The 13,828-nt window shown below is 44.7% G+C and overlaps 1 protein-coding gene across 2 annotated transcripts in view; it reads left to right on the top strand.

Moving 5' to 3' along the window:
* The window catches only part of ANO2 (anoctamin 2), a 360,688-nt gene that overhangs the window by 268,765 nt on the left and 78,095 nt on the right, over nt 1-13,828 (top strand). For both annotated transcript variants that reach the window (XM_047743061.1, XM_047743060.1), the window contains exon 15: nt 7,622-7,696. In XM_047743061.1, coding sequence (XP_047599017.1) covers nt 7,622-7,696 — 75 coding nt within the window. The remainder of the gene's footprint in view (nt 1-7,621; nt 7,697-13,828) is intronic.

Raw genomic sequence — 13,828 nt, 5'->3', positions numbered from 1 at the left:
CGGTCATTTAGCTTAAGGCCTTTCTGTGATGTTCTAGGTGAGGTTGTGTATTAAGGATTCACGTGTAGTACTAGTGGAGGGAGCCGATGGCTTCAGCTCAAACTACTCTTTTTACAGGCAGGGAGGCCTGCAGAGGGACAGTGGAGTAGGGTGTCCCCTTGAAAGAATGAGTGGGAGGGGCTGTCTCTCCTCTGAAACCAGGCAGGGCACCTGGTGGAACTGTGGGGACTGGGGTCAGGGAGGGAGAGGTGCTTGGTCTAGTACTGGAACCCAGGAAGGCCAAGGCAGTTGGTCGGGAATCAGAGAAAGCGAAGCAGTAAGCTGTCTGGGGAGTCTGAGGGGTCAGAATAAGCAGGCTTGACCTCAGGATGGGAGACAGAGAGCCAGAGTCTGTTTTTCTCTGTCTGCTGGGGAAACCAAGCAGTGGGAGGATCCAAGAATGTTTTCCGTTTTAGCCACAAATTATACTGCATTCAAGCCCTGGGCTTCAGGCACGCCTGCAGACTTAGGTGCTGGGCCACGTGACTGCCTCCGGCTCCTTTGCCAAGAATTCTCTCCTCGATGGAGGCCCTGTCCCTAAAAGTTTTTACCTCTAGACTCTTGAGACAGCTCTGGACCTTAGTTGTGGGCAAGTCCTCAAAGCTCAGCCAAAGAGGCTATGTGCTTGGGCTGTGGGGACCAAGACCAGTTGGGTTCAGCGGAAGGAGAGATATGCACTCCCAAGCTGGCCTCACTCTTCTGGACAGGCCATGAAGGCTTCCTGGAAGAGGAGCTATTTTAGGGGCGAGAACTCCAGAGAGAGAGAAGATGGTAAAGTTGGTGGGATCTCTGTTCCTCGAGTATATGTTTTTGAGAGTTTTTGAGGGCTCATCCAACACAGGGAGCTCCGAGCAGCCTTGTGTGAGGGCAGAGTGGCACCAGAGTGGCAGAATGAGACCACACAAGAGGGTTGGGTAGTCTTGGAACAGGAAGAGTGGCCCCTGGGTCTGTGCTATAGGAAGCACTGCCCAAAGTGAACTGGAGTTTCTTTGTTATGTTGGCAAGGAAACTTCGCCTAATGTGTTCCAGCCAGAGCCAACATCCCTGCTAGGCGAAGCCACTGTAATGGTAATGACATTAGGTAACAAGTACTGGGTTCAAGCTGGGTGTCAGGCACAGACCCAGGCAGAGTCCCTTCTGTTACCTCCTTTCATCTCCAGAAGCAGTCTTGCACAGCTGCCAGTATTTTCAGTCTTATGTTTAGGAATGAGGGAATTGAGGTGTAGAGAAGCTGGTCACATGCTTGTGGTCCCATAGTAAGTGTGTAAGCTGGGAGTCAGACCCAGGCAGCTGTGCCCAGGCTCACCTGCCTTGCACAGTTCTTGGGCACACCATGGCTCTCCCAACTAGGCTTCTGGGAGGCCCCACTCCAGCAAGGAAGAAGCAAAGGGGGATGAGAAGGAAGATAAATAAGCAAAGAATGTTGTTTTTCTTTTTTCTCAAACACAACTTGATGGCCCCATTTTATCGATTGCCGGCCTCCAGACCTGACTGCATGCCAACGGTCTTTTTCCTTGTTATTTTATTCAGTGTGTATCTAGAGGACTCCAGAAATTCACAACAGAACTCCTGTCAGTTTCTGGCTTTCATTTAGGTAGTGAAAGGGGACTGAATCCCATCTCTGTTTGCACAAACATTTATTCAGCTTACACTGTGTACCTGCCGCTTTGCTTAAACACCAGGTGCGTGCAGACGAGTAAGACAGGTCCTCTGCTCTCCTAGAGCTGGAAGTCCACGAGGAGGAGAGACAAGGCCATGAGCAGTTAGAGCAGAAGGTAATGAAACCGAAGATGCTCAGGGCCTGAACTGCGGCATCAGCAGGAGAAAGGACAGGAGGAACAGATGAGGAGAATGTTTCCGGAGCTAGATGCTATAGCACTTGGGGCAGCTTGCGGTGAGTGTGGGAGAGGAAGGAGCCCAAGCGAATGTCTCAGTTTCAGGCTTTTTCTGCTCAAAGGGTCATGGTTCAGCTTACTGAGTCAGGGGACATAAAAGAAGAAGAAGGTTTCTGGAGCAAGATGATTCTTCTTCTGGGACATTTTGAGTTTGGGACATTCCACTGAGCCTGCACCCTCGAGTTCCCTCACCAAAGCCTATAATTTCCATCTAATTATGAGGAAAACTTAAGCTAAGCCTATATTAAGGAACATTCTATAAAATACTTGACCAGTACTCCTCCAAAAAGGTCATCAACAACAAGGAAGTCTGAGAAACCATCGTAATCTAGAAAAGCCTAAGGAGATTATGATGATTAATAATAATATGGCCTCTTGGATGGGACCCTGGAACAGAAAAAGGATATTAGGTAAAAATTAAGAAAATCCAAATGAAGTATAAACTAGTTAATAGTAATGTACAGTATGGGTTCATTGGTTGTGAAAAATATACCCATATTAATAGGGTAATAGGGGAAACTGAGTATGTTTGTCTAGACTCTGTGCCATCTTTGAAGCTTTTCAGTAAATCTAAAGCTCTTCTAAAATAAAAAGTTTAGGGGCACTTGGGTGGCTCAGTGGGTTGAGCCTCTGTCTTCGGCTCAGGTCATGATCTCGGGGTCCTTGGATCGAGCCCCGCATTGGGCTTTCTGCTCAGCGGGGAGCCTGCTTCCTCCTCCCCCTCTGTCTGCCTCTCTGCCTACTTGTGATCTCTCTCTCTCTCTCTCTGTCAAATAAATAAATAAATAAATAAATAAAAATCTTAAAATAAAATAAAAAGTTTATTTAAAGAAGAGAAAGAAAGCAGAGGAAGAAATTCTCATGCGTTACTGGTACAAATGCAGAATGGCATGGTCATTTTGGAAAACAACTTGGCAGTCACTTACAAAATCAAACATAGATATGCTCTATGACTTAGTGATTCCACAACTTGGTATTTAACTAAGTGAAATGAAAACCAGTGCTTATACTGAAAGCAGTACGCGAAGACTTAAAATGACTTTATTCGTAATCACAAGAAACTGGAAACAGCCTAGACACCTCTCGGTAAATGGACCATGGCATGTCCATGCAGTGAAATGCTACTTAGCAATGAGCAGGAACAAGCCCTGAGAATGCCACATGGACGAGTCTCATCTGTGCTGTGACAAATGAAGGAAGGCAGGCTCGAAAGGCTCCACACTGTCTGAGTTTACTTACATGGCATTCTGGGAAAGGCAAGACTAAAGGCACACGTGGCAGGTCATGCCAGGAGCTGGACCCTTGGGGGCAGACTCCAAAGGGACTTGGAGCGGGTGGATAATGAGTGATTTGGAATTGCTCCTTGTCCTGATTGTAGTTTCTACACGACAGTGTACGTTCATCACAACTCCCAGAACTGCACACCAGTAAGGTGAATTTTGCCATATGTAAATCGTACCTTGATTAAAAATGAGAAAATAAAACAACTCAGGAATGCCTGGCCGCTTTGCAAAGCTGCTCTCCACAGGATTTGTTTGAATAGTATTCTCACCTGCTATCCTGCTCCTGTTTCCAACTGCTCAGTAGACCAAAAGGGCACTTTGCTGCTGTTTTGTGAATGTTGCTGGGCTGTTTGCTATTTGGAGCCTCGGAAGTGGCAGTCACAGTCCAGGAACAAAGACCCAAGACAGCAGAGACAAAGCGACAGACACAGACAACAGCTAGGCTTGTTTCTTAACAATGGGGACATTAGCTAAGTGCTTTCCTAACCACCTGCTTTTGATACAATCGTGAAGCTGATGAGATCTTTTGTACAGCGCCTTATAGCTTCCAAAGGTCTCACAGCCATTCACTGTGATCCACACAACGCCTCTGTGGCTTAGGGGGGACAAGTGTTGTCACCCCCGGTGTTAAAAGGAGACACGGCGCCTGGGTAGCTCTGTCCACTGAGCATCTGACTCATGGTTTTGGCTCAGGTCATGATCTCAGGGTCATGGGTTCGAGCCCCACATCAGGCTCTGCGCTCAGAGCAGAGTTTGCTTGGGATTCTTCCTTTCCTTCTCCCTCTGCCCAGCGCCCCCTCTCCCCACCACTGGCATGTGTGCTTGTTCTCTCTCTCTCTCTAAAATAAATACATAAACAAAATCTTAGGGAAAAAAAAAAGGTATGCCTGGGTGGCTCGGTGGGTTAAAGCCTCTGCCTTTGGCTCAGGTCATGGTCTCAGGGTCCTGGGATCAAGCCCCACATCGGGCTGTCTGCTCAGCAGGGAGCCTGCTCCCCACCCCCACCCCCCGCCTGCCTTTCTGTCTACTTGTGATCTGTCAAATAAATAAATAAAATCTTAAAAAAAAAAGAAAAAGAAAAAGAAAGGAGAGGGAGGTATTGAGAGTTCTCATAGCTGTATGTGCAAGTGCACTTGCTTCGCCCTCTCCGTAGGCTGGTAATCAATATAAGACACATAGTAATTCTGTGTGATATTACTATTTTATGTATTTTACAAATAAAGAATAGAATGACTTTATAGATGATGAACCTGAGGTTGTAGGTATTTTCCGACATCACTTTGACAAGGAGGTAGTAGAGGCAAGAGTTAAACTCAGATGTTCAGCTTCCAAGCTTACTTCTCTTTCTCTTACCCCATATGCTGGTGATAGAACTTTCCCGCACAGTGTATTTAAATTAATGGCATTTTGCCATGAATCTTCACCTCTTTAATGTGCCAGTGAGTGGACAGTGTTAGTGAACTTCCACTACCAGAGACGGTTATTACACATAAAGTCTGCTTTACTCACTGACATCTTTACTAGGGACTTTTGGGGGCTTGGAAGCAGTCTGCAATCTTGTGTTTCTCTCAGCCCTTGTGTTTGAATAGTGTCTGAATGTATGAGAACTGTGTGTATGTTGGAAGCTGTGACTTCCAGAAAAAAAAAAAAAAAACACCACAAAACCCCCCCAAAACTCAGTGGGGTAAACATGAGAGGGAAGGTGATTTTTCAACAAACATCAGAGCATCTACATCATAATGAATCTTTTTCCCTCAGATAGCTTCTTTGAGAGGATATCCAATTCAGTTGCTTTTTAGCTGTTTCATTTTTATGCAAAATAGTAATACCACGTTCCTTACCAGGATTAGCTCTGAAAATTCTTTCCTTTGATTCGTTGGTGGTCTCTGAGCTCCTTTTGGGCTGGGCTGAGCCTTCTCTCCTCCATGTCCTTACATATCCAGAGCACGGCCCCCTGGGTGCTAAGACTGTGTCTTTTGAGAGGAACTGAACCGGAACTCATTCTCCAGGACAGAGTTGTCATGGCAGGGTAGAGGCTGGTCCGCAGACGTCTTATCCCCCTTGGCCTGAAGAACATGGACAACGACCAGGCAGGAAGCCTTAGCCCAGACTATTTCAGATCCCTGACCTTGCCCACAGGTTTATTAGTCACTCTGTATACTTCTTTCTTTGAGCCCATTTGACCTTGGCCATATTTTCTGCTCCTTGACTTATGCTTCCCTTCCACCATTGCTTCCAGGACTGTCCAGCTCCGCCCTAAGGGCCACTCTGAGCCTCAGGTCACCCTCACTGACTGGTTTTTCTCACCCATTCCCTCACATCATGGACCGAGCATAGGTTTTTTTCCACCCCTCCTTGCCCTGCTCACCCCTCCTTGCCCTGCTTCTCACTCAGAAGCCCCACTGGGAAGGAACTGGTAACCAGTGGAACCTCTAATTGGATTTTTTCTGGATCACCACCAATATTTCTGAGCACCACTGGTTTGCTGGGGTTTAAGGCAGAATCTCTCATCTCTAAGCCAGAGAGAAGGAGCAAAGAGAATCACCAAAACCTTCCCTGCACCACAGGGGCCTTAGGAAGAGCCCATTATACTCTGCCATATTTCCATCCTGAATCCCTATTGAGTGTTACTGCCCACCACTCATCCTCAGTTTTCCTCCTCAAAATCTTAGAGGACAATTTCACCAGTGTGAGTGCAACTAAGAATGAACACTGAAGGAGATAAGTAAAAGAATGCTCTTCCCTTATAATGTTGACTTAATATCTGAATGAGCCTTATTCCAATCCTAATAAAAGTAAGTTTACATGCTCCCACCTATTCAGAATGGTTGCGACCTATAATTGCCTGTTCTCACTATGTGATGGAAAGTCTACTGGTCTTGGAATCTAGAGCCTGGATTCTGTTGTGCCATCTATGACAGCTGAGTCTCGCATGCTTATGTCGTCTGGGAATGACAGTGCTGATCACTGAGTGACTTCTGCCCTAACACTCCCTTGCACCCTCATTATTGAGCCAGCTCAGCCCTGTGCTCAGTTCCAGCATGCAGTGAGAAAGACATATCCTTCCTTTCTCAAGTTGCCTACAAGTTCACTCTCCAGATAACCCTCTCTCTCGAACGGCAAGTGATTCCTGAAGCTTTCTGGTGTGGGTGTCCCTTCTGTCTCATTAGACTGTGAGCCCCCCCCCGCCAGGGCAGTGATCGTACCCACTTTCTTCTGTGTCCCCACCATGCGTGGCCCCAAGGTCTGCCCACGGTGGGCACCCACTGGCTTTTAGAAAGAAGTCTTTCAGGCCAGGAGGGCTCTTAGCCTACAGTACAAGCTCTTAAAGGCTAGATGGCACTGTTGCTAGAGCCAAATCAGGTGTGTTGGGAAAGAAGGGGGAGGAGGGAAGAGAAACCAGAGCAGGAGGCCCTGGACTGTTGAGTTGCTGAGTTTGACTCAGACTTATTGCAGAGATGCATGAGGACTCCTGCCAGCATGGCTTCAATGGGTCCTCACCACAACCTTGGTAGTGGATAGGAAACTGCACCAATTCTAACTTTATAGAAAAGCAGCTCAGAGAAATCAAGTGCCTGGGCTCAAGTTAAGGGGCAGCTAATGAGCAAGGATTTTTGCCCTCTGTGCCTTGTTGGCATTGCTCTGCCAGGGAGGGCCCCTGGAGTTCACCCAAGGAGGACTGTGGTTGATGGCATGGCTGTCCCAGGACAGTGGCTTGGGTGAACTGGACCCAGTGTGAGCGGAAAAATTAGGGTTTGCAGATAGACTGCGAGGCATCAGGCTAACTTCTGCCTCAAAATATTTACTTTGTGACGAGGGGAGAATGCAGTCAATGTGGAGGAAACAAAGATAACACATACAGGTTCTTTGAAGAACAGTGACTGTAGGTAATTTGTACACTTGCAAGGATCTAAGGTGAATGGTTGATATTTCATCTAAAGAATGACTTATTTTGGGATGCTGCTCCATAGCTGGGTTCTAGCTGTCATTTGTCTGTTGCTTCATTATGTTCACATGTTTCTCATTAAAATGAAACAAATTAAACAAGACCATCCAGTGCAATAGGCAGGATGAGTGTCATCACTGTGTCCATTTAACAGATGAAGAATAGAGGCTCAGAAATGGTCACATGGCTGATCATCCAAACTTCAGCTCAGTCTGAGGCCAGAATCAAATTTGAGCTCTTTGGAAAAACCATATTTTTTCCAGGCTATGCAGAAATCACAAAATTAGGTGGGCTGTTGTGGATATGAAGGGTAAGGCATCAGAGACTAGAGTCTATTCAGACATCAGAGACTATTCAGAGTAGTGAATGATTAAGGATATGCAAATGTGTACAAATTCGAGGGAAAATTGATACATCTGTTGTTTGTGCTATCTGATTGTATTCTCCTGTTTCCCTAGGATGATGAAGATAAGCTGACCTGGAAAGATCGTTTCCCGGGTTACTTGATGAACTTCGCCTCCATCTTGTTCATGGTAATTTTCTTGATGGAAATCCAGCCTATCACTTATGCATGTAGATCCCGTAGAGCAAACACCATGGGTGTGTTATTCTAGCATGCTGTGGGGATAGTGAGGGGCTAGGAAAGATGAAGCCACAGTCCTGTCTAAACAGGGAGGATTTTACCTGATAGTGAGGTGCTGTGGGTGCCAGCCACCAGAAGAGGGAAAGGGGATTCCCTCAGACCTGGGTTGGGGGTCAGTGGCCTTCCGTGGCTACGGAAGGGGTTCTGTCTTCCCAGATACAAGAGGGTAGGGAGATTCTATCTTCCCAGTCCTGCACATAAGGGTTTTGAAGTTAGAACTTCTGGGGGTGGGCTGTGAGATGGTGCCTTCCATGTTGAGAAAAACCAAGACCTTGGAAGAGGTGGCCCAGGTAAGATGGGTGCAGAATTGTGGCGGCCTGTTTGGGCTGTGGGCTGGCTCTCCCTGAGGGTTTGTGGGATGGAACAGAGCCTGGAAACCACAGAGGACAGCAAGCTTCGGCTCTGTGCGAGCCTGATTCTTAAGCTCCCCTATAGTTGTGTCTGTTTCCCTATGTTCTCCCTTAGAGTTTGGAAGAGCCTTTTCAAAAGACCCACATGGGTCTCGGCTGTGTCAGGGAAGATGAGGAACGGGTGGGATTCATGCTCAAGTCAGATCAATAAAATGGTAGCAGGTCATTCCTGGGAGTCAGGGTGGGTGAGATAACTGTGAACAGAGCAAGGAGACCCCAGATCTTCTTGTCCCTGAAGCTCAGGTCCCTGAGACCTCTGCTCCCCCTTTATGGGTAGATTCCTTCTAGTAGCCAAGACTGGAACTTCTGTTTTACAAAGGAGAGCTGTGTCCTTAACAGCATTCCTAAGCAGGACTACACATTAGTTGTAGGGTCAGGGGAGGATTGCTTATTCTGGGACTGAAATCACAACCATTTTCTGGACCTCGTTGCCAGCGTTACCTCTGGCCCTGACCCAAGGTGATTATAGCTGGTGTGCTCCTGGAACACAGGAACCATGTCTTAGTCTCAGAGATTTAAAAAGAGAAGGACTTCTAGGCACCTTTTATATCAGCGCCTCGTTTCACAGATGAAGTACAGAGGGGATGGGTGCCTTGCTTTGCCAAAACTGAGATTTTGCATTCCTTACCTTCTCATTGCTTAAGAAGAGCAAGGCATGCAGAATTTATTCAGGAATATGTGGTGAATCACAATGTGTTAAGCTGGAATGATGTAAAGTTTAATTTAGCATTTCAGAGCCTCCCACAATGTGCATACTGTTGTCAAAGTTTGTTCATTCATTCAAGAAATATTCAAGGGGGAGGGGCGCTCTGCTGGCTCAGTTACTGGAGTATGTGACTCTTGATCTGGGTGTCGTGAATTCAAGCCCCATGTTGGGTGCAGAGATTACTTAATATAAAATCTTCTTAAAAGGAATTTAAAAAATATATGTAACAGGTGCCAGCTATATAGTCGACACTGTTCTTAGGCATTAGGGATAGAGTAGAACATAAAATAATCTCTCCTTTAAGGATTTTACAGATAACAAATATGTACATAAACAAGGAAATTGGTAAGTGAAATAGACTTCTATCTCCCGTAGCGGTAGGTTAGGATATTTGTAGCATCCCATCTTTCTGAACATAAGAAATATATATGGATGAATGTATTTTTCATTCTTTTTAAAGCCTTGAGGGTCTAATAAGTTAGTAAAGAATACTAAGCTATTGCTAGTACAGATCCATCTAAGGGAAACCGATCCAAGGAGACAAATACTTGGCATCAATATTGCTTTTGCCTTGAGGACATTCTCCCATCTAGGCAAACGTGGGCTTTGGTTTTTGTGGTTTTATGGTGCAGAAAGGATAGAAATTGGGGTGCGGCTGGCTCAAAGTGGAGATGCTAACAGGAAGTTCTCACTAAGCCTGGAACTCCACAAAGATCTATACTCTCAGTATAAAGGTGAAATAGAACTAAACCCACCTCCCACACTTTCGGGACTGCAGAGAACATTGCTCTGGCTCTAAGCAGAACAGGGGGAAACAGGGAAACAAAATCCTGTCCCGAAGGAGTGGCCATGGACAATCCCCATCGTAAACTTCCAGCCCAGTTTTTCACTTGAGAAGACCCAGGAAGCTCAGACTCTGAATGTGGCCAGGGAAAGTCGTGCTTCCAGTACCCAGCAGAAGCAAGCACATGTTCTCTCTGTGGGAAGGAAGATTTACACCCTTCCTCAAAAAAATCCCCCCAAAAGAATTTTTTTAAGGTCAAATAAGAGAAGGCAGTTAAAAATAATCAATTATACAGAAGCTAAACACAATGAGAGAGAACCAGTGTGGAGAGACAGCAAAGACTAAAGATACTGGAAATACTCAGTCACAGGTCCAAATGCCCAGTTTGAAAATATCTGCAAAGAATAAGAAACTATTTTAAAGATTTTATTTGCTTATTTGTCAGAGAGAGAAGGAGAGAGAGAGAGAGCATGCACAAGCAGGAGGAGTGGCAGGCAGAGGGAGAAGCAGACTCCCCAGGGAGCAGGGAGCCCGATGCAGGACTGGATCCCAGGACCCTGGGACTATGACCTAAGCTGAAGGCAGACACTTATCCAACTTAGCCACCCAGGTATCCCTAAAATAAGAAACTTTTAAAAATGACCTAAGGATTTGAAAACCAGCTAATAAATCTTCTGGAAATGAATATATATCAATGAATGTGAATATATAATATATAATAATATATCACACCACACACCCCAGAGATGGGTTTAAAACCAATTAGACATAGCTGAAGACATCATTCGTGAACTGCAATTCAGGTTAGAAAAAATTAGAAAAAAAAAGATTGAAAATTCAAAATAGAAAATAATAGAGTGAGAGGATTTCACTTGTATTTAGTTGCACTACTGGAGGAAGAGGTGAGAATAGTAATGAATGATACACTGACTGGTGGTCTCCTAGTTGGCTAGTTCTGCTAACAGATTTCCAACTCAGAGATTGAAGAATCCCAGTGAAATTCAAGCAGGAAAAATAAAAAGGACTCTATCTCTGTGAAACCATAGAATGTATGAGACACAAGAAAAATCTCAAATGCAGTCAAAAATCAAAAGACAAATTACCCTTAATGAAGACTGTTTGATCAGCCATTGATTTCACATAGCAGTTGGAAGTCAGAATACGGGGACGTGTGTATCTTCATGCACTGAAAAGAAAACAGTTGCTAACCCAGAATTCTATACCCAAGAAAAATGTAATGTAGAAATATTAGTGTAAAATAAAGATATTTATAGCCAAACAAAAGCTGAGGGTTTGCAGCCAACTGAATCTTTCACTAAAGGAAATCCTAAGAATGTTCTTTGAATGTGATCCCATCTGGAAAACCACAGTTTTAAGAAGGAATGAAGAAAAAATTGGTAAATATGTGGGAAAACCTATGTGGTATTTGACTGTAAATAAGGATGATGGTGTCTCATAGGGTTAATAATAAGATAGAGGGGTGCCTGACTGGCTCAGTCAATAGAGCATAGAACTCTTGATCTTGGGATTGTGATTTCAAGCCCCACACTGGGTGTGGAGCCTACTTAGAATAAAAAAATAATAAAGTAGGATTACATTGTACACATTAATAATAGCATATAAGTTGAATGGGCAGTAATGAAACAATAACATTGTAAGGTCTTTTTATTTCCTCCATGAGAATTTATAAGGAAGCAAAAAAGCTGAGAATAGTCAAGATGCCCTTGGATGCTCACTCTGTTATGCATCCAATTCTTTTTTTTTTTAATTTCTTTTATGTATTTATTTAAGATATAATGTATTCTTTGCTTCAGGGATACAGGTCTGTGAATCATCAGTCTTACACAATTCACAGCACTCACCATAGCACATACCCTACCCAATGTCCACACCCAGCCACCCCTACCTCCCTCAGCAACCCTCAGTTTGCTTCCTGAGATTAAGAGTCTCTTACGGTTTGTCTCCCTCCCTGGTCCCATCTTGTTTCATTGTTTTCCCTCCCTACCTCCCACAACCCCTTGCCCTGCCTCTCAAATTCCTCATATCAGAGAGCTCATATGATAATTGTCTTTCTCTGATTGACTTATTTCACTCAGCGTAATACTCTCTAGTTCCATCCACGTTGTTGCAAATAGCAGGATTTTAGTTTTTTGATAGCTGCATAGTATTCCATTGTGTGTGTGTGTGTGTGTGTGTGTGTGTGTGTGTGTGTGTGTGTATCACATCTTCTTTAACCATTCATCTGTTGATGGACATTTAGGTTCTTTTCATAGTTTGGCTATTGTGGACATTGCTGCTATAAACATTCAGGTGCACGTGCCCCTTCGGATCACTACATTTGTATCTTTAGGGTAAATACCCAGTAGTGCGATTGCTGGGTCATAGGATAGCTCTATTTTCACCTTTTTGAGGAACCTCCATGCTGTTTTCCAGAGTGGCTGCACCCGCTTGCATTCCCACCAACAGTGTAGGAGGGTTCCCCTTCCTCCACATCCTCACCAGCATCTGTCATTTCTGACTTCTAATTTTAGCTATTCTGACTGGTGGTGAGGTGATTATCTCACTGTGGTTTTGATTTGTATTTCCCTGATGCTGAGTGATGTTGAGCACTTTTTCATGTGTCTGTTGGCCATTTGGATGTCTTCTTTGCAGAAATGTCTGTTCATGTCTTCTGCCCATTTCTTGTTTGGGATATTTGTTCTTTGGGTGTTGAGTTGGATAAATTATTTATAGATTTTGGATACTAGCCCTTTATCTGATATGTCATTTGAAAATGTCTTCTCCCATTCTGTTGGTTGTCTTTTGGTTTTGTTGACTATTTCCTTTGCTGTGCAAAAGCTTTTGATCTTGATGAAGTCCCAGTAGTTCATTTTTGCACTTGTTTCCCTTGCCTTGGTGATGTTCCTAGGAAGAAGTTGCTGTGGCTGAGGTAGAAAAACATCTTTATTTTGTGCTAAATTTTCCTTATTTTTTTCATTAAAAAAAAAAAATCCTCAGTCTTCTAAAGAGAAGGGCTTTGCACTGCCCTAAAACAAGGCGTGGAGTGGGAGATAAAAGGTTACAATGGGGGGCACCTGGGTGGCTCAGTGGGTTAAAGCCTCTGCCTTCGGCTCAGGTCATGATCCCAGGGTCCTGGGATCGAGCTCTGCATCGGGCTCTCTGCTCAGCGGGAAGCCTGCTTCTCCCTCTCTTTCTCTGCCTGCCTCTCTGCCTACTTGTGATTTCTGTCTGTCAAATAAATAAATAAAATCTTTAAAAAAAAAAAAAAGGTTACAATGGTGTTTATAAAAAAGTGAGATTTGCTTATAGAATTAGGGTAAGCCAAAGGCACCTACTGCAACACACAGGAGTCCTGAATATCCTTTCCTTCTTCACCCCTGTGACTACATCTTAGCAGAAAGTGCCAAGGTCATGGTCATGGGGAAAGTTTTAGGGATGCCAGTCTGCCAGATCAGCTGGGGTAATTTTCATGGGATGGTGAAAGCAAAACAATGGCCCAGGGCTGTGTTTCTTTTCCTCACCTGTGACAGAGGCCAGCCTCTTCCCCACCTGTTATAGAGGACAAAAGTGAATTTCCTCTTTCTTCTCCAACCCAACATGTTGAGCTACAGTTTCTGTCCTTTTTTTTTTTTTTAAGGTTTATTTATTTATTTGAGATAGAGAGAGAGAGAACTTGAGCAGGGGTGGGGGCAGAGGGAGAAAGAATCCCAAGCAGAGTCCCTGCTGAGGATAGAGCCCACTCGGGGCCCCACCCCACAACACCGGGATCAGGACCCAGCTGAAATCAAGAGTTGGATGCTCAACCGACTGAGCTACCCAAGCGCTCCTTTTTTTCCTTTTTGAATTAAACTTGCTTTGTTTCCCTTTTATGTGGGAGGAGATTATCAAAAGCATTGTCCTGGCTCTAGGCTAGGAGCCTGAGCCTCCCTCCCACATGCCCAGGACAGTCATTTACTTCTACTTGGGAATTGGGAGCCAGCTTCCAAAAGCCACCTCCTTCACCTGGCTTGTGGCAAGGGCCCCCTAATAGTGCACATAGAGATGATCAGCTAACTCATCTTTTTAAAATCTAGATCAAATCTCATGTCATTTCTCTGCTCAAAACTGTCTTAAGCATTGGCC

This window comes from Lutra lutra, chromosome 8, assembly GCF_902655055.1.
Source record: "Lutra lutra chromosome 8, mLutLut1.2, whole genome shotgun sequence".
Taxonomy (NCBI): Eukaryota; Metazoa; Chordata; class Mammalia; order Carnivora; family Mustelidae; genus Lutra; species Lutra lutra.
Note: the sequence above shows the minus strand (reverse complement) of the source record. Positions and strands in the feature narration are given on the sequence as shown.